This window comes from Cuculus canorus, chromosome 2 (genome assembly GCF_017976375.1).
Source record: "Cuculus canorus isolate bCucCan1 chromosome 2, bCucCan1.pri, whole genome shotgun sequence".
NCBI classification, from domain to species: Eukaryota; Metazoa; Chordata; class Aves; order Cuculiformes; family Cuculidae; genus Cuculus; species Cuculus canorus.
Window position 1 is genome coordinate 142,467,492 of NC_071402.1, and position 25,464 is coordinate 142,492,955.

Genomic DNA, 25,464 nt, shown 5'->3' on the forward strand with positions numbered 1-25,464 from the left:
AGGTCCCCCACAACCTCCTTTTGTCTGAACTGGAGAGGTATGGATTTGCTGGGTGCACTGTTTGGTGTGTAAGAAATTGGTTGGATGGTTGTATTCAGAGAGTAGTGGTCAATGGCTTGATGTCCAGATGAAGATCTGTGACAAGTGGTGTCCGTCAGTGGGACCAGTGCTGTTTAATATCTTTGTCAATGATACAGACAGTGAGATCGAGTGCACCCCCAGCAAGTTTGCAGATGACACCAAGCTGAGTGGTGTAGTTGTCACACTGGAAGGATGGGATATCATCTTGAGGGATCTGGACAAGCTGGAGAAGTGAGTCTGTGTGAATCTCATGAGGTTCAACAAGGCCAAGTGCAAGGTCCTACACCTGGGTTGGGGCAATCTGCATTTTCAATACAGGATGGGGGATGATGTGATTAAGAGCTGCGCTGCAGAGAAGGACTTGGGGGTACTGATTGATGAGAAGCTCGATGTGAGCCGGCGATGTGCACTCACAGCCCAGAAGGCCAACCATATCCCGGGCTGCATCAAAAGAAGCATGGCCAGCCCATCAAGGGAGGTGATTCCACCCCTCTATTCCTCTCTTTTGAGCCCCCCCCCCGGAGTATTGTGTCCCGTTCTGGAATCCTCAAGATAAGAAAGATGGAATGGTTCCAGAGGAGGGCTAGAAAGATAGTCAGGGGGCTGGAGCACTTCCCATACGAGGACAGGCTGAAAGAGTTGGAGTTGTTCAGCCTGGAGAAAAGAAGGCTTTGAGGAGACCTTATAGTGACCTTCCAGGACCTGAAGGTGTTGTACAATAAAGCTGTGGAGGGACTTTGTGAAAAGATGTGTAGTGATAGGGCGAGGGGGAATGGCTATAAACTGGAGAGAGGAAGGTTTAGACTTAAGGAGCAAATTCTTCTCAATGAAGGTGGTGAGGCAGTGGCACAGGTTGCCCAGGGAAGCTGTGGATGCCCTCACCCTGGAGATGTTAAAGGCCAGGTTGGATGGGGCCTTGAGCAGCCTGGTCTAGTGGGAGGTGTCCCTGCCCATGGCAGGAGGGTTGAAATTATGTGATCTTTAAGGTCCCTTCCGGCTGAAACCATTCCATGATTTAAGAAATATGTACCAGAAGTTATATGCTGATGTTTTTGCTAAGTCTGGACAGCAGCAAAGCAGTCACAGAGATGTAATCTCACAAGATGATGCTAGAACTGTTCTACCTGCAAAGTAATTCTGGAGGCTATTTTAGAGAGAATAAGGAAATTTTTGAAGGCTTTTTTAAAGACATGCAACTTCAGTCTTATGGCATTCTTTCTTCTGGTGATTTCAGAGGTGCTTATAAAGTAAAGCATTGGGTTTGAAGTTGGGACGCTAGCTTTTCATTCAAAAAAATTTCTGAGGGAAACTCTTGAATGCTTGAGTGTTCTTGGCATGAACTGATACAGTTGAGATAGCCCTTGAGGACCTGTGTGTAGGAAACATTTATCTTGGTTTCACAGACTTTTCACAGACCTGGTTTCACAGTGGCCTTTTCTTGGCTTGTGTTGCCCTTCTGATGCTGTATTGGGTATTATAGCAGCACCATCTGGCAGAGTTGGGGAGAAAGGGATTTGGGTGCCTGCTGGAGGAGGTCACTGAGCCATGGGGGAGAGGCCTGAAGTCACTGGAGGTCAAGTGACAGGACAAGCATGAATGGCCTCAAGCTGCACTAAGGGAGGTTCTGATTAGACATTAGGAAAAATTTCTTCACCAAAAAGGTTATCTGGCGTTGGCAGAGGCTGCCCAGGGAGGTGCTTTATTCACCTTCCCTGGAGGTATTTGCAAGATCATTAGATGAAGTGCTTTGGGATACGATTTAGTAGTAGACCGGTACGGTATGGGCTTGATGATCTCAAAGGTCTTTTCCAACCTAGGGATTTTATGATTCTATGATTTAATAAAATTCTTTATTTAGAAGAAAGGTGTAGTTCTGCTTTGCAGGCTGCAGCATTGCAATGAAGTTTAACCTATTTGTGTAGTCACTGTGTTTAAGACTGTTTTTTTGTTTTCAGAGGTGTTGTCAAAGTTGACATCAATCTGCAAAAGGTGGACATTGACCAGTGTTCGAGTGAGGGATGGTTCTCGGGGACACACAGATGTCATCTCAACAATTCTGAGGTATGTCTGTCCCCAGCGGACTGAACTGTGCTTCAGTTACACACTATGAATAATTTTCTGTAGCATAAGTACTATCTTATAGACTTCAGATGTTTGTATGTTGAAAAGTTCTTTCTATACAAGGTAATATGGTATGAATCTGAGGAATATTGGTGTTAAAAGAGAAGCTAAGTTATTGTGCAGAAATAGCAGCTATGTGGAAAAACAATACTACCAGTGAAATGATTTATGAAGTTCTCCTTGCAAGTCAAACAGTTCTTTTACGCTTAAAATAGGCATTTAATGTCAGTGTCACTTTTGACTGGACAGCCTTGCAAATAGTGTCCAAGTGGCTCAATTGCTAGTGCTAATTATTCAGAAAAACATGGGCTTTTGGTAGAATGATACAGAGTAAGAGGCAGAATTGGATACTGTAATTCTTTCATAAGCCAAATGCCAACATTTTGACAGAGCTGACTAAATGTTTCTGTTCAGCTCCTTCCTGCTTCCCCTTTCTTTCGAAGGTCTGTGTCTGGCTCTATCTGTCAGCATGCAGCAGATCAGTCAGCCTGGCCAGTTCGTGTGTTCAATGAAACTTTAAAATGAAATACATTAAATGATTTTTCTTTTTATTGTTGCATATCATGTTTTCAAAGGCCCCCCTTTATTTTCTGTGAGAGTAGGTACCTCATGCGCCTTTATGCTTTCAGAAAAGACAATTAAAATATAGTGAAAGTCGTCAGTTGTCTACCAGAAACCAGGAGTTGTTCACCTAATAAGTTATAAAATGCCGATTTATTAAAGCCAAATCTAAATTTAGGAAAAGAGTTGGTTTTGATGAGTATATCCACTGACACTTTTGAGCAAGAAAAACTCAGAATTTTTGTAAATATCCTTATTGGTATTTTTCACTTGATTTTTTTTTTTTTTTCTTCAAATAAACCTGAAAGAAGGAATCAAGTAGTCTTTGAAAGACTGATTTTAAATAAAATATTTCTGCAAATGGAAAAAAGGGCTTCTTTAAGTACTTTTTAACTTCTGAATTCAAGGGAATGCTTTTATAATAACTCGTATTTCTTCCTGGAAGAGAATGGTGTTTCCCACGAGATCTGGTAAACCTTGTTTTTTAATATATGCTAATTATCCTGAATATAATTATATATTTTGGCAAGTGCTCCTCTTTTCCTAATGTCTTGTGAGCAGAAATGTCAGCAGAGGGGTGTGATTGTAAGTTGCATCTTTTCCTGCAACGAAGAAGAAAAGGGGAAAATAAAACTTATAAGAAGACTAAGTGAAAACCAGGCAAAAACAAAATGGAGAAAATGAAGAAATATCAATAGTGGTCTTTGGTCTGGTTCAAAGCCCAGTGTTTGCTGTAGTAGGGTCTGAATCACTCTCTATATTCTGAATGTATAGGAAAACAGAATCTGAGTAAAACCAAACTCAGTATAATTCTGCAATTACACTTCCCATCTAAATCTTCCCTTAAGAGTGTGTCCTGGAGAGAACAATGCAAAAACATACTCTCTCTGGAAGAATTTGTTGGAGAAGGGGGGGAAATAAAAGGACTTTTTTTCACTCCTCTCAATTAATTTTCATGGGAGTAAAACGTATGTTTTATTTCTCTGTAGAATTCACTCTGATTATGAAAAGGGGTTTTCTTCATGAACATGTCATTCAGTAAAATCTACCTTCCATTTTATTATCTCACATAAGCAAGAGGAGTGACATTTAGGAAACTGAGTGCAGAATGAAATTCTGCATAGAGGATGACCTCAGAGGTCTCAATTTTTTCTGTGACTTGCAAAAAACATTCATCAGGCTTTAGTGTCTCACTGGGCAGGCTGGAAAATCTCACCTCTATGATTTGGTCTCTTAGTGTGTGTAACTGAGGTAGCTCTCAGGGACCACTGATGCAGAGACAGTGTCTCCACCAGCTTTGAGCCAGGACTGAGTTCTCAGCATTCTGGGCTTCCCTTTCCTGCAGAGAGGGTGGTGGATGTTTGCTATCTGCTGAAGGAGAGAATAACATTTCTTTTACTTCAAATGTACATTACAGATCAGTACTTCATGCTAGGATTCTGGGGTGTGGTGTTGTAAAGCTGGTGGTGCTTAAGTAGATTTTTGCAGAGCTTTTATCTACCTGACTCACTCCGGCTGTTGTTTTTGCTGCCTCCCTCCCACCCCCCTCGCCTGTCCCTGTTTATTCTGCATAGTGTTTTCCGTGTTCTTTAGAGCTGCTCTACATAGTTTACAATAATCTTTCTTTCTGTACAGCACTTCTGCTATCCTGGAGTCCAACCTGATGTATCAATATAAAGCTACAACTGCTTTGTGCTGTTTTGAGAATAAGAAGCACTATGTTTCCAGATGTTACAAAGGATGTTTTATTTTTTGTAGTGGACAGTCACATGTTTTTGTTTTAGTAAGCCTACTGATACCATAGTCCATAAGTGAGTTCCTGTGATGCAAAAAGGGATTGAAATGTACATTCTAGGACAGAAGTTCTTTAATGATACTGTATATGTAAGAGTGGCTCACGTTCACACCTTAGGGTGTTAATAACATGGGGGAGGAAATGAATGCCACTACATGAATGGCTTTTTGACTTGTATGTAAAGCAGAAAACTGCCAGCTGTTCGTTCTTCTCCGTGGCACTTATTAGAGTGTTAAATCAACAAGAGTGTCATGGCTAAGAGAAAGAAATATAGGTAATACAAACCTCCCCTATAATGAACCTTACCCATAGAGAGTGCTTTTCCTTATTGTGCTTGAAGAGTATGAGACTCCTTGCTTAGTAACAGTGACCCTAGGGATATGGACTTGCTGGAAACAATCTATAGAGGAACTTTCTCTCCCTTTACCTTACGGTCACCCTTTTAGGAGAGTTTAGTTCTTTCTTTATGAGCAGGTCCCATGTGCTGCTTGTTGCACTTTGTTTCATGGGAAATATACCCTGTGGAACAGGGTAAATGATATAGTTGTGCAGCAATGCTTTCCACACAGTTTGTCTTATATGCTAATGAAATGATATTCCACATCCTCTCTTTTATCTTTTTAAAGACAGATACAGAAATACCTGCTGACATTGGAATGCTTTGTCCCAGATTGCAGAGTCGGTCTCGAGCAGAGTAAGGAAGAGAGCAGGGATCTCTGGACTTGCAGTTCTGCTTAAGCTAGACCTTCCTTCCTCTCTTCAGTTTTGTTAGGTGACTTGAGTATTCGGAGCAGCTTAGCCTTTGTGCAGGCCATTTGGTAAGCCTTTGCCGTGGCAAATATCTGACTTGGCTTTGAAAGTCTGCTTACTTCATAGCCTGTACTACTCAGCAGGGCTACCTGCACCATTACATCTAAGACATGCAGCTCAGTATTTCAGAGAAACCACTCCCCTAACACTATGAAAATATAACAAGTGACAGAGAAGGGGAGGGGGTGGCTTAGAGAATGGAAAAAAGGAAGGAAAAACCTCAACTTTTGGGATACTAAAATGCTTCTGTCATGTTTCAGTTAATTTTCTGGTGGCTATAATGTACTAGATAACATCACAGAGAAATTTTCCTTCTTTCTGTGCTGTTCTGAAATGTTCATCTTCTAAATAAAAAGCAATTGAAAGGAGGGAGCTCAAGGTGCATTACAGGGAATGTAAACACATAGTAAACCAGTGGTCTGTATGTACTTGACAAAAAGGAAGAGATGGATGGTTCCCAACTTCTACCAGAAAGCAGAGAGATTGTTGTTGAAAGTACTGTGTTGCGTTCATGTGCTCTGGTATGGAATCAATAGGAGATGATGCTAACCTATCTGTGACACTGGGATTTGGCTTTGAGAGGTCATCAAGAGTAACCTGTTTATATGGTGGAATAATGGTAGTGATAGTCCTTGCTTGAAAGAAAACAAGGGTGTGGTTGGGGAATTAAAGAATGTTATGATTCAAATATACAGAGTGCTTAGACATCCTGTTCCTGCTTTGCCATCCTTAGACTTAGTTGTTCCACCAGGGGAAGGGAGTTGGCTCTTAGATGTCTTGTTTTATGTATGGTGCCCTCAAATTGAATACAAACCAAAAACAAGTTCTGGAAACTGGAACAGAAACTTTAGATTCACCGTTTTCAAATTGACTACTTAAATTCTTAGTGTACAGTCATATTTTTTTCCCGATTTGTTCCCTTTTGTGATCAGGGCTTGTATATCCCTGATTTCGTAGCAGCCTAGGTGGACTGGGAGAACAAGAGTGCCCTCCTTCAAGCTCAGAACACACAGAAGCTGTCCAGTCTGATTAGGCAGGAAGTGATGTGAGGCTTTACATGGGGAAAGCCCAACTGCTGCAGTGACAGAAGTCTGTTTCAGTTGTGATTTTTTTCTCTCTCTTTAGCTGTATCAGCCAAAAAGGAAGGGGGCTATGGCTACGTGTTCTTGTCTTGCCCTGGGGGAAGAAGAGACAGCTCATGGTGAAGCACAGAGAGCTACATTCTCCTTCCTGCCCTCTACCTTGGTACCCATATAGGGAACTGTTTCCTGGAAAAAAAATATGGCCAAGAGGTTTGGATTCTGTGGATCTGCAATGAATGTGGCAATTAGTACCTGCAGGATTAGAAATAATTAAAATTAATTGGGTAGAGAACAAAATGATGCAGTTAATTCTGAAATAAATATAAAATATAGCTGCCTAGTAACGAATCCAAAGTAATTTCATTATACAAGCAAGGCTGGTTATGGGAGTAAGAAAACATGCATTTTTACCCTGTAGAAACCTTTTAGAATTTTTCTTTTAATATATAGTAGATTTTTCCCCCCCATACATGCTGACAGCAGCTGCTGGCATTTTTAGTAATGGCTGTAGAGTCCTTATTGAGACACTACCAACAAAATCAAGACTGAGGAGAATCCGAAGAAATCAGCTGGCATAGCCCATTAAGCTCGGCCAAACGCTTCCAACAGCAGCATCAGTCTGTGAAAAATGGCAGCGGCCTCCACGCTGCTCTCACATCCTTAATGAGACTGCCAGCAGCTTGCAATGCAAGAGAGGTTCTTTTGGCATCCCTTTGGGTTTCAACAGCATTCCACAAATGACAGCATGCAAAAATATCCAGAGGGAATGAAAGAGTCAGAGTAAACAAGAAAGCTGCATTGCTGTCTGTATATAGTATGTGTATATCTGTGTTTGTAGAAAGATGTATAGGCCTACTGTGTGTGTATTTATTCTGCACAAACACAAAACTAGTTGAGACAGGAAAACAAATGAGCACTACAGCCAAAATATTTTTTCCTATTGTTTAGCAAGACATTTGGGTCCATTTTATTTTATTATATTGTATGTAGTGTTTCAGGCAACCAAACAAAAAAAAAGGGTGAGGCAGAAGCTGATTGAAAATAAAATTGTAATGGGGACTGAGTTGGGAGAGAGGAAAAAAATAAGTGCTTTCAAGGTTTTTCAAGCCGATGCTTTCCAGTGCCCTTGTCAAACTGGGAAAAGGCAATTAATGCACATACTCTGTGGGAAGGGAGTCTGACAAGAGATAAGCATCCGAAGTCATAGCCCAGTGGGTCATTTAGAGTAGCATAAATTTTCCTTATTACTTGCACGTAAAATGCAGTTATAATGAGAAAAATTCTAAAAGAAAGTTGTTTGTTGGTGATTCAATCTGAGTAAACAGAGTTTATGGAATGCAGTTAACTTCTAATTTGGAAATAAGCATCATCCTCAGAGCTAGAGATTGCATCCAAGATAGGGCAAGAGAAGTACCCAAACCAGGGTGAAAATGTATGTCAGGATACATTTCTTCTTGGAAGAAAACAAGGTCTTTAGTGGTGGAATGCAAATAGTAAAAACTATATCAAATCCAGGACTAAAGGAACGATCTTGTACAGTAAAGGGGAGCGTCTTGGTTCAGTACCCAGATAAGGAAAACATAAACCAGCACTTCTTGGATCCAAAACCAGAAAGGCATATCTGTGTTCTTGGACTGATGGCTGCTCACATAACTCGGTGTATGTGAAGAGCGTGCAGCAGACACAAAGTACATTTTGAATGCTATTTTAAAAATAACTTTGCATCATTTGCATTCACAGGAAAAGTCCCTCTATGATAGCATACCAGATCTGATCTGACACTCCCCCAGATACGATTACATAAAATAAGGTGGAGATTTGTCAGAGCTTTCAGTCACAAGCAAGATGCTATGAAAACCAACATTCAGTTTAAGGAAGAGCCAGGTTGCTTAGCTACAGCATCTTTGCCTTTTTAGAACAAATTTTAAATGACTCCATGTTTTGCATGAGCTAATCTTGGTTATGTTGCAACAATTCCTTTCATCCTAGTTAACAGTGTTAACTTCAGCATTTAAATTAATTCAGGTCACTTCTATTTGCTGCTATTTTCCTTCCCCCAGAGTTAAAAAGTGAAAAGCAGTAGATGGTTGGCTCAATGATGCTGTCTGAGAAAAAAAGAAAAGAACAGGGAGGTATTTGGTTTCTCTTGGACTTGACAGGTGATGATAGCATTGCATCAACTAGCGCATCTTTCAGATCTATTGCTGCTGCTTTCAGATCTTTTCCTGCTGGACAGAGCATCCTATTAGGCAACACCAATTAGCTGATCTGGTGGTTCTCATGTTTGTATTTGGGAAGGAAAGTGGTGAGACCCAGAAGTTTAGTTAGCTGATGGAACATGGACAAAATATACCTGATGGGAGCAAAGGGGAAGTTGCAGAGGGGGGTCAGATGCAGGGAAGAGCTCTTCCTTGGAGAAAGGCTGGGAAACTGACTGTCTGTGGCTGGGGCAAGAGATGGAAGATCAGGGTCTATTGGGAGCCACAGAAAACCTTGCAGCAAGGAGCCTGGGGTGTGTAGCCAGGCTCAATTGTTCTCCTTTGGCAGGCTGGCTGAAAGTTACTTTTCCCAGAAGTGAAGTGGCAGTAGCTGTATCAAGTCTAGGCATAAGCAAAGCACAGCTTTATTCAGGGCTCTCATTTGTTGTCATTGCATTCAGAAGACTGTACAGTATTTGAAAAGTGTTTCTAGTAGCATTAAGCACAATTAGATATATGCAATTAGATAAATATACAGCATTTCAGTATTAAAGCATCTGGGCCATCCTGTGTGAGATTTGGTATGCTTATCTAAGAAGATGAATGAGTACTACTGTATCTTTTGAGATAGTATAAAGGCTGTTACACAGCTGGGACACAGAATAATTATCTCTAAACCAATAGAAACCCTGACTCAAACTGTGGTGGGATCTCCAGGCATTCAAATTACCATCTCTACAGTTCTGTTTCTGCAGAAATGCTCACTGAGAGTGCGAACTGAAGGGGGGTCCTGGTGTGCTTCAGCCAGGACCCAGTCTGGATTGTCTTCGTAGTGGCATTTTGGGATGTATTACGGTATGCATCTACCTCACACTTCAGAAGAGTTAAGCATGCTGGGAAGAGTTAATCCTGATATATTTTTGAAACCTGTGTCTGACCAGCATTGTGGTTTTCTTAGTGATCAGGACTGGTGATAACGTTCTGATCAAAAATGAAGCCACCCCGCCTCCTCTTAGCTAAGCACGCTGTTGCTGTCATTGTGAAGGACACTGACTTCCTGTGAACTGTGCAGATTCTGTTCCTGACTCGCATACTTGGCTGTTTGCTTCCTCAGTCAATATACTGCAGAGAGTTTCTTTGGTTGTTAAAATATGCAAGTTCTGCTTGTGCATGTATTCTACAGGTAATTATTTTGTTGAAAAAACATGGGCATGTTGAAAAAACAGTGAACCAGTGAAAAAAAAATCATCGTCTGCCTTATTTTCAAAAAGCTTTTATTAAATGTAGCAATTGTTCCTCCTGCTTTTTTTATACTTCATGATACCTGCACAAGAGATAAATTTAATTTAGCCTTGAGAAGAAAGTTGATTCCTCTTTTTCTATAATGAATTAAAATTGGATTGAAAACATATTAAAGATCCCAAGATGAAAAACTAGAGAGAATAGCTGCTGAATCTTCATATTCAAAACAATGTACTGAGCCATAGTAATAGCCTTAATGGAAACAAACTCATTTAGTTTTGTTTTTGGAGCACAATTTTATAGCACTAGACATTCAAATACCATAATTTTTTTTTGAGGCTTCTGGTAGGAGGTGAATGTTTGTTTGCAAATATAAATGAATTGCTTTTGGTCTGCCTGTGCTTTTGTTTAGATCCCAGTAATTCACATGATTTGTTCTTCTAGTCTTGTTCTTCTAGTATTCTTAAACTGGTGGCTTAGTATTGTAAACTGACTGTCAGATCATCCATTCACTGAGCAGGGGCTGGTCTCTGAGAAATGTCTCAGGCTTTATTAGTCTACTTAATATCTTCTTTTGTGTTTCTTCATTGGTCTGTTGCCCTGTGCTGCTTTAGATCATGAATGTGTTATGCACCATTACGAACATGGGAATGCATACCATTTGATTTTTTAATAATTACAGTTTTGAGTATTTTTTTTGTTGTTGTTTTGGCTAGTTTATAAACCACTACTGAGTTTCATTTTACTGGTCTCCTTTAAGAGTTTTACTCTTCTTTCTGTCAGTGAATAAGTAGTGAAAGAAAAAAAACTTCTTCCCACCGTCTTATGCATGTAAACCTCTTACGATAAATATTTACTGTCTGACTCCTCCTTTACATGGAAAAGGTGTTGAGGAAAAGTAGATGTTACTGTAGAGACAAAAAAGACAATTTTGTGTTTGTAATACAGCACTGTTTTCTTGCAGCAGGATCAAAGTTCGTCTGCAGTTAAATTTAATCCCTCAGTTTACCATGAGTGTTGTCCACAGGGCAATCAGTTTCTATTTACTTGCATAAAACAGATAGTAGGATTTGCTTACTGACCTCCACTCTTTCTGTCAGAATATAGCAGTTACTGTATTTTTTTTATACCATCAACTCCATCTAATAATTTTATTAGTTTTTTCATCTTTCCAATATGTTTAATCAGTGGAAAAAGTATTCATGGAGTGGTATAACTATGCATTCTAATTTAGACAAAGAGAGTCCTGTAACTTTGATTTGAAACAGTTATACTCTTACATTTGAAAATAAAGCTAACTAGGTTGGCCAGACCTGAAAAACAAACTGAGCTTTCTCTATAGCTGATAAATTTAATTGATTGCAACCCTCAGTTTTTTTTTTTTTTATGTGTATGTTTTTATAGATACACAGATTAGCTGTAGATAAACGTATGTTCATGTATGGGTACGAACATCATATAAATGCACACACGTGCATACCTATATATATTTATATATATAGGGAACAGTGAATGACCTGGTTCTTTGCACATAGGCATTCTGCTAGACTGTTCTGTGACGAGATGTTACAGAAGGTGGGGAGATACAAGTCCTTGTCTTGCCCCTAACCCCATGCACGAGTACAGGCTGTGAGGTGGAATGGCTGGAAAGCAGCTTTGCAGGAATGGCGCAGGGGATCCTGGTGAACTTCAAGTTGACCATACCCTTGTGGCAAAGGCAGCCATCAGCCTCCTGGGCTGTGTTAGGTGGAGAATTGCCAGCTGGTTGAAGGAGGTGATTTTTTTCCTCTTTTCCCAGCCTGATGAGGCAGAATCTGGAGTGCTGCATCCAGTTTTGGGCTCCCCAGTTCAAAAGACATGGATGTACTGGAGTGAGTCCAGTGAAAGGCCACCAGAATGATTAAAGGTTTGGAGCACCTGTTGAATGAGGAGAGGCTGAGCGAGCTGGGACTGTCCAGCCTGGAGAAGAGAAGGTTTGGGAGATTTTATCAGTGTGTGTATATGCCTGATGGAAAGATATAAAGGATACAGAGCCAGACTCTTGTCAGGGGTCATCAGTGACAGGACAAGAGGCAATGGGCACAAACTGAGACATAGAAAGAAAACTTTTTTTAAGCACTGTGAGGGCAGTCAGACACTAAAACAGATTGCCCAGAGATATTGTGTCTCTCCATTGTTGGAGATATTCAGAACCTGAATGTTCATGGCCCTGGGTAACCTGTTTTAGCTGAGTCTGCTCTGAGCAGGGTTTGGGACTGCATCATCTCCAGAGGTGCCTTCCAGCCGTCTGATTCTGTCTTCAGCTCTTCTTTGATTTTTTGTGTGATTTGTTTTTCCTGTCTGATTTGTATCTGGAGAATATGGTATCTCTTCTCAGCTTTGTATTTCTGCTTTGTTTTATTCATGCTTGTGTCAAGACTCTCTTACAGTGCTAACTGATTTTGCTCACCAGTTGTTTCCTTTAAACTCCTCATAAGTGTGTGAAGATGCGCATGTAAGTTTTTTGAGAACTCATTTGCTTCTGATATTTTTTCTACAACAAGTTCAACACTTCTTTTTCCTAGTACATTAAGAGGAATGGAGTAAGTATACTCCGACTCTTATTTTTTAGTTAATAGCTGCAAACGTATCTACGTATTTACTTCCAGAACTTCAGAAGCTGATTTACTCAAGATACTGCTAAGATTTTGAATGGTGATACTGGCTTGCTGCTTGGGCTACAGTTGAAATATTTTTATTCCTCCATATATATTGTCTAAATATATAATGGTTAAAGCTTTGAAAGGGGGCGAGATCTGTAATATACATGTTATTGAGATTTATTTGGATAGCATACTCTGCATTATAAAATGTGAATTGTCTGATCAGAGTAAATTAGTCTACAATGTGTAGGATACTGTCCTAGAGACAGAGGAGAAATTGCTAGAGCTTTCATTAAATTGTTTTTTGCTTGTTTGAAATGATGACGTTTTGATACTTGTTTTCATCCTGACGTGGATTGAAACCAGCACCAGCAGCCTGCTTTCCTGAATTGACATTTTTAAAAAGTATTACTTTGGAAATAGGAAAGACTTGTAAAACTCAATTAAAAATGAGCATTAGTTTTAATCCTTTTTTATGGGGAGAAAAAAAGTAGAAAAAAGATTTTGAGAAATTCCTGTTGTATGGTAATGTAAGATGACTTGGTGATGACATTTTCAGCAATTCTAGAAACCTATCTATCAGTCACCACAAAAAAACCATGTCCCTTTTCCCTTCTTGAAAGGTTTAGAAATTTTTGATACCATTTATCCAGTTCTATCACTAACTGTATCTGTCATATGCTGTTGGATAGTCGTTGTGGTTTTTAGCTCAGCCAAACCATCTTGTCTCTCTTGCAAGAAAGGAAGTCAAATAAAGCAGCACTCCATAACTGTGAACTTTTACCACACATGATAAAAAATGTTTATGTTCCTATATATATAAGACATGGCACAAATTGGTTTTAACCATCTGATAGCAAATGTTTGCCCTATAGAGCTTACATTTCTGAATTCACATTGTTCAGGGCCCTTCAAAATGAATACTGCATTACACTAGCTGAAGGAGGCATTTTTTGGTCATTCAATTATGTGGACCACTTTTTTCTATGTATTCTGTGATAATTATAAAAAGCATTTTTTACGAAGTATTACTCAGTAAACCACGCAAAGAAGAATTAGTTTTACAAGTTTAATGCATATTTCAGTCATGTTTCACTTCCATAGGTGGTGAAGAGTTGCTTCTAACTATGCAACACTGGATTATTCTAGTGGCTTTCTAACATTGCTTAACAAAAATGTTATGGTAACCATCATTCTTGTTACAAATGTAACCTAAAAATACTTTCTCAGTGATTACATGATTATAAGAAGTTATGTTTTATATCTTTATCATTGTACTGTAAAATATTTAAAAGTATTTTCCCTATTTGTATATTTGTGTGGTTACACTGCTAAGTGATGAAAATGTTGGAATACCTGGAATAATTATAAGATGCATTGTTTTTGAGGTCTTCATTTCTGAATGATTTTTCATACCTCTTGAGTTAATTTTATGTTTAAATGTATATGTATATTACACAAGAAATGGCTGCTGTGTCTCACAGATGTATGAAAGAAAGCAAAGTTGGTGTGTATGTGAAGCACCACATGAATTGGTGGGATCCTCTGGCCATAGGAGTCTCCCCTCAAATTACAAGTTTAAATGTCCTATTGAGAAAAGAGTGGAAAAGGATAAATTCTGCACTGAATACTGAACACTTAGCCTCTTAGTAAGAGCTACACGACAAGAATAACAGTTAATGTGTTAGTTACAATGAAATAGCTTCTCACTTGTTGATTGCAAACATCAAACATTTGACTTCATCTGTGCTCCTATTGCAGTTTGTTTTCTCCAAAGATACACACACACACACTGGTACAGAGGACAGTCCTTGGGTCTTTTCTCCTGTTATTTTTTGCCTTGATTAGGTCCCAAATAACTTTGGGTTGCAAGTGTAAGTATGTTTATATTTATATGTTTGGATGTTCCATAGCTGTATGATTTCATAGCAGTAGCTTTACATTAAGAATTTATGTTTCAGACTGGAGCATACAGGCAGTTCTCACTAATACGGTTTTAATCCTTGTTTGATCCTGAAGAACCAAGAGACAGTTATCTGTGATGTCCGCAAAGATGAGCGGAGCCACTGTTGTGCTGGCCCTCAGAGCCTCTCTTGTGCCTTATTCTATGACCAGCTTTTTTGGAGTACCCTCTGTAATTGAGGCTTTTTAGATCACGGAGAGAGAATGAAAGCAAATGGAGTACGTTCTTCCATCTTGCAACAGAGGCTAATCAGCTCACCGTTCAGTGGATCATTCTCCATTTGTCGCCTTCTCAGGTACTATTGATCTTGTTCAGTTTAACCATCAGTACAAGCAACATACTCTTAATAAGTATAGCTCTGTGGATGTGGTCCAAATTGTTGAGGTCAGATCGGTGTCAGACAGGCATTCAGTCTGACTTCTGGAGCACCTCTGTCCAGGTTAAAAAGTCTTTCATTTCTGCTTCCCTTTTTGGAAATGGGAGCCCTTTTATTTTTTTGAAATAAAATAACCACTTACCTTACTAGCAGCATTTCCCTTCATTTTCAGAATGACTTCAGACATCACAGTGGTCATATTTTACCTTTCAAGAAGCAGCTTGAGCCACCCCTGTAGTGAGGTGTTTTTGATGTTTTCTTTCATTGGCAATTTATTTGAGTGGAGGCGAGATCTAACTCTGTCTAGCGCCTGGTACAGTGAGGCCCTGGGGCTGTTTGGCCCTCTAGGATGTTACCAATAATTATTTTCACTTTTTGATACAGTGTCGTAATTGGGACCATTGGAGGCTTTCCCTTTTACCCTCCCATCCCACCAATTCCCATGCGATACTTTGCCTTTTTGAAAAAAAACAACCCCAAACAACTGTATAAATTTGTGCTCTTGAGTCTGCAGTCTTATTTTAAATAGGAATCTCTACTTTACTGTAGCTTAGCTTTAGGTTGTATTCTTGGTTTTGGGAAGTATGCAGAGGTAAATGAAATCATTTGTGTGCAACTCTTTCCCTAAATCTGTTTTGGATTTTCTCCTTTCTAGGTTGAATATCCAATTAAACACTTTGGAGTTTCAACTTTTTTTTCTAATAGTATTTCTGATCTATTATTCTCTTCCTATTTTGTTTTCCTACCATCTTATGTAGCACCTCTAGTAAATATGCTGGAATGCATTGGGTTGAAATGAGTTTTGAAACCAGCAGAAACTTGTACAAGTGTGTGAGTATTTAGGGAGTGTGGGAAGCAGTGGGTTGCTGCATCCTCCCTTGGACCTGGACCTCCCTCTTCTCCGGTCTACATGAAATCCTTTCTGCTGTCTGATAGCTGAGCCACTGAGGGTGGGTGTGTGAAGATATAATTATGCGTTTGTCTGTGGTATTTATTTTGCCTTGATGACCATGAGCGCAAATACATTGTGGGCTGGTGATATTTACACTATTAACCAGGAAAATGAAATTTAAGTATGATCTAACCTCTTCTTTCTCTGGGTTTCAAATGCAGACCAGGTATCTATCTGGAAGACCCTTATTAGCCATTCGCATGCTGCTGGCATCCAGGCAGAAACATTTTGTTTGAAACTGTGTTCTGTGTTATATAGTTGGTCGGATTATATTGTCTAATACTTCCCTTTGGCTTAAAATATAGTCAATAAATTGCAGAAGTACTAAATCATTTAATCACATGCACTTTTGGTCCTGTTACTCTTCCAGTTGCTTTTGAAGTATAGAAAATGTTTCCCCCCCTCTTTGATGTGTTTGCTAAACTAAATTGGCTGAGTTTTGCAAACCCAGACGATTATACAACAGTCTGGTACAATTTTATTTAGTCTAACCCCATTAGAGAGCTTTCGACTTCAGAGTTGGTTTCTTTTTGCTTCAGCCACTCACGTTTGTGAAGTTTTTGCCATTAACAGCCTAATGCATATGAAAAAAACCCCTAAAACTTCTTTAAAACTTTAAAATGCTGCTACTCTCTAATGAATTTCAAGAAGATGCGAGTTAATGTGGTTGCTGTAAAACTCCTTGTTGCTGGATGTGGAGCAAAGGCTGGTGCACTCCCTGGGCTGTGCGGGACGAGTGGCTGCAGGTGGGCACTGCTCAAGTCTCTGCCTCTCCTGAAAGAGGTGGAAGTGCGGAAATGGCAGCATCTGGCTCACTGAATCAGCAGCTTGTCTCTATTTTGAACCAGTATTGCTCATATGTATGAAAACTTTTCTTAGTGCAGCCAAACAAAAATAGAGTAAGAGTAGAATAAACTTTTTTTTCACTTCATGCATCTTCCTCAGACTTGTTAACTTGGACAGTTAAGAGGCTGATTCCTATTAAGCTTGTCTCTGTAATGAAAATCAAGGAAAGACATCCAGTGGGCCTCTGACAGTATTCTTTGTGCCTTCTTAAATATTTCTGCTGTGTTCTGATGTATGAATTAGTCTTGTTTATTTGCTATATCACATCTTATTGAGAGAAATGAGGCAATGCTTTGGAGTGCTGTGGCAGTTTCAAAGTGTCATGGGGAGCACCATGGGACTGGTCACTGCTCTCCCTCCCTGAAAAGAATCTATAGGAATTGGTATTGATATTGGATGCTTGCCTGAGACTGCCGGTTTGGCTTTTGGAGAGGAAAAGCTACAGAGGTGAACTGACTGAATATTGTTCAGAATAGATATAAGCGTGGAGCCTCAGAATAACAGTCTTAGGCAATCGCTATGCAGAAGACTACTGGGTTTTATAGGAAAAGCAGAGCTTGTTTGAAGCAACTTGCACAGTTTGCTCATTCACCTCAAAAAAAACTTTGGCCGGATATCTGTAAGGAAAAAGTCCATGTTCAGATCAGTGGTCATTAGATTTCTTTAACTGTCTTTTTTAATCCCCAGTTGTATAAAGTGGGTTCTCCCATAAACCATGGCTAGCACTGATCTTGTGACGGTTGACTGAAGAAACTGTGCTCTGACTGAAAGATTAAGATAACCCATTGAAGGAATGGTGAGTTGTTGAAACATCTAAAGATATTTACAATGTAGATTCCAAAATGAATATTTTTTCCAGCACTCCTTCAAAACAGTATTGGTTTTATTAGTACCCTTTTTTCATAAAGTATTGTTTTTTCTTGTCTCTGTCAAAATGCCATTGACTGACATTTCAGATATGATGGTCCTGAATGTTGAGGCGCAATCTGATCTTCACAGGAAGGGCCCATGTTGTAGCCTCTTCAGGAGAGATGATTATGTGTTGTGTAATGTGATACTGTGTGCCAGAGTTGCTCTAGTTCTTAGGGAGACAAATGTTAAAAACTTTTCCACAGAAACCCCTCTAGTACTGGAAAATGCGTCATATAAGGAATATAGACATGTTTATTGTCATGTACATAAATATTCCTAAAAGCAAATGTAAATCAGACTTGAAGAGTTTGCAATCAAGGAGACTGTATTCAAGCCAAGGAAAAGGGATCGCATGACTGGGAAAACAAGCCTCTTTGTGGGAAAAGCCCATGTTTTTTCTGTTTTTCTTCTTTCCAGGTATTTTTTTTAATATCTTACAATGAATTGGGTTATGAATAACGAAGCAAGTTTTTAGGGCAGTAATCAACAGCACTGGTATGGATTTAGACCTGACTGTGTAATTTTGGATGATCCCTTTCCTCAGGCTGGATAGGAAGACAGGGATATTGTATAGGAACCTTGGAAACAAACTGCGCTTTCTTATGACTTGCACTGAAAATATTTGACTGAAGCTAAAATTTGTTGAGCTGCTTCATCAGCCTCTGTCCATGAAAGCCATGCCATTTAGTTAGCTGTTCTGTAAGGACAGTAATTTTAAAACAGTCATGTTTGAAGTGATAAAGCATTAATACTTCGTTTGCCAGTGCACCCAAGCAAATTCCTCTTGCCGAAAAGGGTCTTTCTGTATTCAGAAGTGCCTTTGAATTCCTAACATATTTCTGCATAAATACTGTCTTACTTTATAAGAAAACAGAGTAACTTTAGTTGAGAAGCTGAAAATCCCTTCTCATCTGCAGGATGTCCTAGCAGAATATTACTGCAGAAGACACATGGAGAAAGTTTGTCTTTGGATTTTGAGGTGAATGTCATCCTTTCAAGAGTAGTTTAAAAGAGTTTTTTTTTTTTTTTTTTTGAAAAAAAATCCCAATCCCAAACCAGACAAAAACTCCCGAACACAACAATCATCTGGACTGTTTTTGTCGATAGTTGCTTTCAGTTTTGGAATTTCAGAGAAACACATATTATTTATCTTTGGGTGGTGGTGGGAACAGGGAATGCTTTTTTTCCCAGCAAGAAAATCAGTGTTCCACATCCTTCTTAGCCCTCCACAGCCCAAAGTAGATTTCAGGCAAATCCAAGCAAAATACTTCTGGTTTGGACACCAGAGTGGAAAAAGTGTTTGGAAAAATCTGATTGCAGGAGCTGTTGGACCTCTAGCTTTAAAGCCATTGGAATTGTGTGTAAGTTGCACTAAGACCATAGGAGTTGACAGTACCATGTGTACATACACAAGAATGGCTACTAATGTAAAGTCAACAGAAGCTGTTCTGTTGTAGGTCTTGGATATTCAGCTTTGCTCCTCATTGGATAGTGCTGCTGTTGACTTCAGTTTAGGACTGAACTTCTAATTGCAGAACTTTGCCCTACAAATAATTGAACCTTATCAGATGACCTTTGGATTCAGAAAGTAACAATTAAGGCTTCTGAGAGCATTTGCAAGTTTCCAGAGCTTTCTAAAATCCTTATTTGGGGAGAAACTACTATATTAAAAGTTCATGAGTATGGGTTGTTTATAGGTAAAAGGACCCTAAATCCATTAAAATAACTTTTGTTCTTCACTTCCCTGTACAAACTTTCTTCTTGCCATCTGAGCACAAATGGACATTTGTCTGCCACCTTATGCATGAGTGCTTGAGCTTCTCTCATTAAATCAGGCAGGTGCCCAGTGGCTGGCATCTTCCCAATGCAAGTGGCAAAATATGCTGTGCTATTTTGCAGGTGTCCTCACAACAGCTATAACATACTGTGGCCTTTGGCATGAGTTGCTGAGGACTTTCTTGCAAGAAGGTGGGAAAACCATTACTTTTTGCTTTTGCTCTTCCTGAGAAGTCAAAGTAGATCAAATAACTCCATTATGCAAACAAGTAACAGATGCATTATTCATCTCCGTTGCTCCCAGTTCATGCATTTTGTATGTGATCTATTTCCTTCTGTTTAATGAAGAAGCTAAAAACCTCTTGATCTTGCACTAAGTAGCTCTTTATTTATTTATTTATTTTAACGATGTTCTTGCCAGTGCTGGCTTGTAAGAAGCCAGATCAGGGTCAAGATGTCTAGTTTACTCAAAGTTAAAAGACTGGACTTAGTTTTAAAATTGGAAATTCCTTCAGTGGGCATAATTTTTGAGATTTGTCTTACCGCTACTGTTGGTAACTGAATTTGATTGTGTATAATTGTCTGCCTGGATGGGATGAGAAGAACTTCTGATTTGAGAACTAGGTATTTAAAGAAATATTATGTAGTAGGGAGCATATTTTGCTGCTTGTTTTGTGTCTCACTCTTGCCCCTGCAGGGGGAAATAGAATACTTGAAATTTATTGACGATTAATACTGACAAATTAATAAAGGGTTACTTTTTCCTCTTGCTTACACAGAGTTTACTTGAATGTGATTGCATAGATTCCAAGGAACTGCTGCTGAGTTAGGCTGTCAAATCATAACTGAGCCTTGCATTTCTGAGCAGTGTCAACCCGAGGCATTGTGCTAGCAGCTGTCCTGTGCAAGGTGTTTCATTCCTCCCCAAAAGTCTCAAAACACGACTCTATTTTTAACAAAAAATTATTCCTTCCCTTCCTTTCTGTTTTATGTTTATGGCTACTTCAGAATTTCTGTATTCATGGTTCTTTACTGATGTTTTCACTTTAACTTCCACCCATACAAACTCAACTTTAAATCTCAAAATTAACGTGTTCTTGCTTCTTTATACAAGACAAAATCAGGTTTGTGTTAGTGAACTGACCATATTAGAATATCATATAGATACCAATGATAGAATTCAGAAATAAAAATGAAATGCATATATCCATTTGAAACTAAGTTACTTGGACTAGAAAATGCCGCCTCTCTCCCTGTCGGGATCTATAGGAGGACCACACTTAAAAATAGTGTGAACATTGCAGTGTTGTATCTAACACTGAGTATTAAATCCAAGTAAGTATCTTAACAATTTCCAGTTCAGTGTTTTAATGTTTCAGGTTTAAATGTTTGACCTTACTTTTCCCAAGTATTTGTATGCATTTTGTCTACAAAATTTGCCAGTTAATCAGTAGGTAGCCATGCCAATAATGAGTCTGAAAAGACTTTCAGGGCTTACCCTGGATGGTTGACTGTACTAAAATGGGATTTTTATTTATGAATCATTACTATAATTAAATTCAATTTTTTTTTAGGTTGTGTATTCCCACTGGAAAATAAGAGAAGTAGGTCAAAAAGCATGACTGTAAATGCACAGCTGTTTCTGGAAGCAGAGCTCAGCTCTTGGAGACTTTGAAAGTTCAGTTCTCTTGTGACTGATAGGTGCTGAGCACTCTAAAGGTTTCGTTTTTTTTCCCTAAGAATGTAGTGAAAAAGGAGGAATAATATTTCTCAGAAATGTAGTGGCAATGTCTGTTTTGTCTTCAGTGGCTATAGGGTTGTTAGGCCTTAATGACCTTATTTTAAAAAAAACCCTCAAGGCTAGGAATAAAGGTTTGAGAGCCTTGTTTCTATATAGCACTGCAAATGACAGTAAGAGAACCAACAATAGAAAAACCAGCAATAAAGGAGCCTATTTACAGTCTTTCACTCTCAGATGAAGACTAACCTTGCATCTGTTTGCATATTGATTCATGGTCCTCAATCAGGAAAATATCAGGAACAGGACATAAACCTTCATGGTACTGAAATGCCACCTCAATTTTCAGTACAAGCTTAAGTGCATTCCTGATATGAAGTCTGGCTTGGAAGTTACTGAGTAAATGAGGTCAATACATTGTAAAACTTGTCTTCAGTCACGAAAAGCTACGAGACCACTCTTTGCATGTGTGGCTACCCATGTTTGCAGTGAATTTTTTTATGTGCCTCTGGGACAAAACTCATAGTACTGAAAAAGGATTGTTTGATAGGTCCATCTTACGTCACTCTTTTCTGGCCAAGATATTTTCCACAAGGCAGCTTCCAGAAGACAACTTTCAACTACCTATCCCAGGCAGCAGCAGTAGTGAAGACAGGTAACACAGAGTTTGGAACAGATTATACCGAACTACACTTCTGTATATTGGGTGGTCAGGTACAGGTAGGTCAGTTGTTTCCTCTTCACACTGAAGACATTTCCCAGCTGTTGTGTAAATACTTATGGGCCACCATATCTTGAAAGTAATGTCAAAAAGTATGAACTATATGAGGAGAAAAAAGGCTGAGAAAAATGCCATGACAGATGGCATAATCTTGCCTGTGGTAATCGAAAGTTTCTCCAAGTAATTGAGCAGTAGAAACCTCTCTGGTCTGACAGACGCAAAGCAGGCCATTTTTATCTGAAGAATGATAAAGGCATACAAAGAATGCTAAGGGTGCTTATGTGTCATCTCAACATGTGAGCTTGTTGAGATTCCCCAGGCAAAGAAAACAGCATGCGTATGGGGTTCTTTTCATGGTGGGGAGGGACAACAATAGAGGTTTGAGGAAATTAAACAGATGGGTTCAGCCCAGCAGATCTCATTTGTTATCTACTGAGAATCTCTTTGGTTTCAGTTCTCTTGCAAAAATGATAATTTCCCTACTGAGTAAAATTCACATTTTTAAACTTGTCAGCATCATCATAGCAGTAGAACTGATTATTAGTTTTAGGAGAACAGAAAGAAATACTGGAATTTTCTTGTTGATGTGGACTGCTGTATAGGTCCTTACCAGTGCTTAGTAGAAATAGGGAAATCTTTACAAACTCTGTTGTTAGAGACATGGTGAATATAAATATAGCGAATACAGGGCCATTCTCATTGCATTCTCTGAGAAGGATGCTTGATACCCTTCTGTGCTTCATTTACACCTCAATTCACAGGCAGTTTCACTGGATATAGTGAGGTGATGTTAGAAATAAAGCTCATTTTAAAGTAAGAGTTGCAAAATTTAGGAATCCTCATTTTTTTTGTCACCCACTCTAAAGTATCCATTTTTTTATTTAACCAGACATTATTAAAAGCTATTTCAAGCATTTTTTTTCCTGTTGTCTTTCCACCTTCAGTCTCCATCTCTGCAATCTCCAGGTTACTTACAGTATAGAAACATTTCAGTCTCAACAGTCCTTTTTGCAAGATCTAGTATTAGCTGATTCCAAAGGATTCCTTGCCCAAAAGGGAAAGAGTAATGTTGGCTGGGTGGTTAACACAGATAAGAGCCATCACCCTCTGCATCCACAGCTTGTTCTGATTAATATCAGTTGGCTTAAAACTGGATAAAGACACGTTTTTCATTAAGGTTTCATAACTTCATAAGTGCAAGAAAAATACATAGTTTTATGTGTACCTTTTTAGCATCTAAAATGATGTATTTCTTTCCTTTTTTAATGAACAGTGATGCTGGATAATTCTGTATTTCTTAGGAGAAATGATTCTCTCTGTCACCGTAATCCCAACTAGCCCTATCTACCCTGAACATGAAGAGCACAGTCATGTTTTTCACTTAAGAGAAGCCGAGGAATTCATCCATTTTTTAAAGAAGGAACAAGGTTCCATCAGTCCAGATAGTATTATTCTAGATTGTTTTTCTTTTGCTTTCAGGAAAGCCTTTGTGGTTGTGTTTACTGTATTGTCATTGTAATAGACTGCAGCTGCTCTTTCACAGTCATCTACCTTTGCGGAATGACAAGATTGTATTAGATTGGTGCAAAAATAATTGCCATTTTTTCCCATCTACTTTCAAGCAGTATATCTCAGCTTAGAGTAACATTTAATAATAAGAACCATTGGAATCTATGCATTTTTGCCAACAAGTAACAAGTCTATTCCAGTAACAGAGATTTCTGAAGTCCTGGAGCTGATGAAATCTTTGAAGGGAGTTTGAGCTGCTGCTCGGTTGTGCAAAACCTCTTGAAGGAAGTTGTTGAGATGCTTGAAGATTTGGTAATTGATGGAAGAGATGTCTGGTGAGTAAGCTGGGCACGGTAGAGTTTTGTGGCCCAGTTGTGCAGCTTCTGCAGAGTGATTTGCAAGTTATGGTTAAATGTTGTCATGGAGAGGAACCGGTCTTTTTGGTTGACCAATGTTGGACATAAATGTTGCAGTTCTTGATGCATTTTGTTGTTTTGCTGGCAATACTTACCTGCTGTGGTGGTTTTGGTAGGGTTCAAGAAGTTGCAGTGGATGGTTCCACTTGCTGACTGCCAGACAGTGACCATGACCATAACCACCTTCTGGTGCAGCTTTGGTTTGGGAAAATGTTTTGGTGCTTCACCTTGGTTAAGCTACCATATGAAATGCTGTCAATTGTTGTATAGAATCCATTTTTTGTCCCATGTCACAATGCAATCAAGAAACGGATCGCTTTTATTGCGCAAAAGAAGTGCAGTGCAGACTTAGTAATGGCAATTTTTTAATTTTCATTCAGCTCATGCAGCACCCATTTGTTGAGCTTTTTTGATTTTCTAGTTTGATGCAAATGCTGAACAACCATTGAATGGTCAACGTTTAGCTCTTCTTCAGCCTCTTGAGTTATTGTGTGGGTCCACTTCAGTACTGTACCTCAGTTGATTGTTGTCAATCACAGAAGTATGTCTGTGACCCTCCTCATCTTCAATATTCTTGTTTCTGTAACAAAATTTTTGAACCAATGTCAAGCTGTACATTCAGTCCCTTGGCCAAATGATACTGCTAGTGGATGCTGCCGCCTTACATTCCCTTTTGAACTCATAAACTAAAATTTGACAATGTGATATAGAAAAGAATAAACAAAGAAAACAAAACCATTAGCATAAATGAGTAGAACGAATTTTGCACTTCAAAGAGGTATACTACATGATCACAGTTAAATAAAAGTTTAATCCAAAATAAGTATCACAGTTTACAGTGACAAAACCAGAAATTTTTGTTTTCACCAAGCTAATATTTCAAGGTGAAGCAGACAGAAATCAAAGGCACTAACTGAATTACTTACTGATAGAGTTAAAAATTATGCAGTGGTAGCAGCCATAGGGACTCAGCAAGAATCCTTGTAGCCTTGTGTTATTGCTCAGAGAGCACTCCAGTCTTGCTGTTACATCTTTTTTGAAACAATTCTGTGAATTAATTTCCTGAAGAAAAAAATCAAAAGACCAAGCCCTTGTGCAGCACAGTTTATGTGGAGTTACCTATGAATTACTGCATGAAATTAGTAGACCACAAGGAGAAGGAGATGATTTCGAGAGGAAGATCCTCTCTCTCTTTCTTTCTTTTTTTTTTTTTTTTTTTTTTAACATCTTGAATGGTAAATTATCTGTTTGGTGGCCCAGTAGACTTTCTGGTTAAAATAAGTCTTGTATGCCACACTTGCATATGTCTAGCTTCAGTTTGTTTTTCTTTATAAATGTGATATGTGCATTTGGAGATAATGTGTAAATATCATTATGCAGTATATCTGAAGATCTCCTTTACTATTGATTAGCTTCTTCCACCATTCCACTTACCATCCATTACTGGGATGATAAATAAAATCTGCCTTCTTTGTGAAAATGTGTTTCAATTGGAACTACTCAGTCTTTTTTATATTGAAGAAGTCTTCCTGTAAAACCCATTTTCTCAGCTCATGCTCAGCTCATTTTTATGGATCTCTTTCTGAATTTACTACAGTGTACCACTGATCCTTCACAAAATGTATAAGCTAAAAGTGGGTATACATCCCAGAATGTGCTTCACCATTGCTGAATTTAGAGATTATATCATTTCTCAACTTCACTATTTGATATTTTTTCTGGT

General features: G+C 38.8%; 1 protein-coding gene across 1 annotated transcript in view; it reads left to right on the plus strand.

Annotated features, from left to right (window-relative positions):
• The window catches only part of GPR158 (G protein-coupled receptor 158), a 189,355-nt gene that overhangs the window by 11,820 nt on the left and 152,071 nt on the right, over nt 1–25,464 (plus strand). Inside the window, exon 2 of the mRNA XM_009569336.2 lies at nt 2,037–2,142. Coding sequence (XP_009567631.2) covers nt 2,037–2,142 — 106 coding nt within the window. The remainder of the gene's footprint in view (nt 1–2,036; nt 2,143–25,464) is intronic.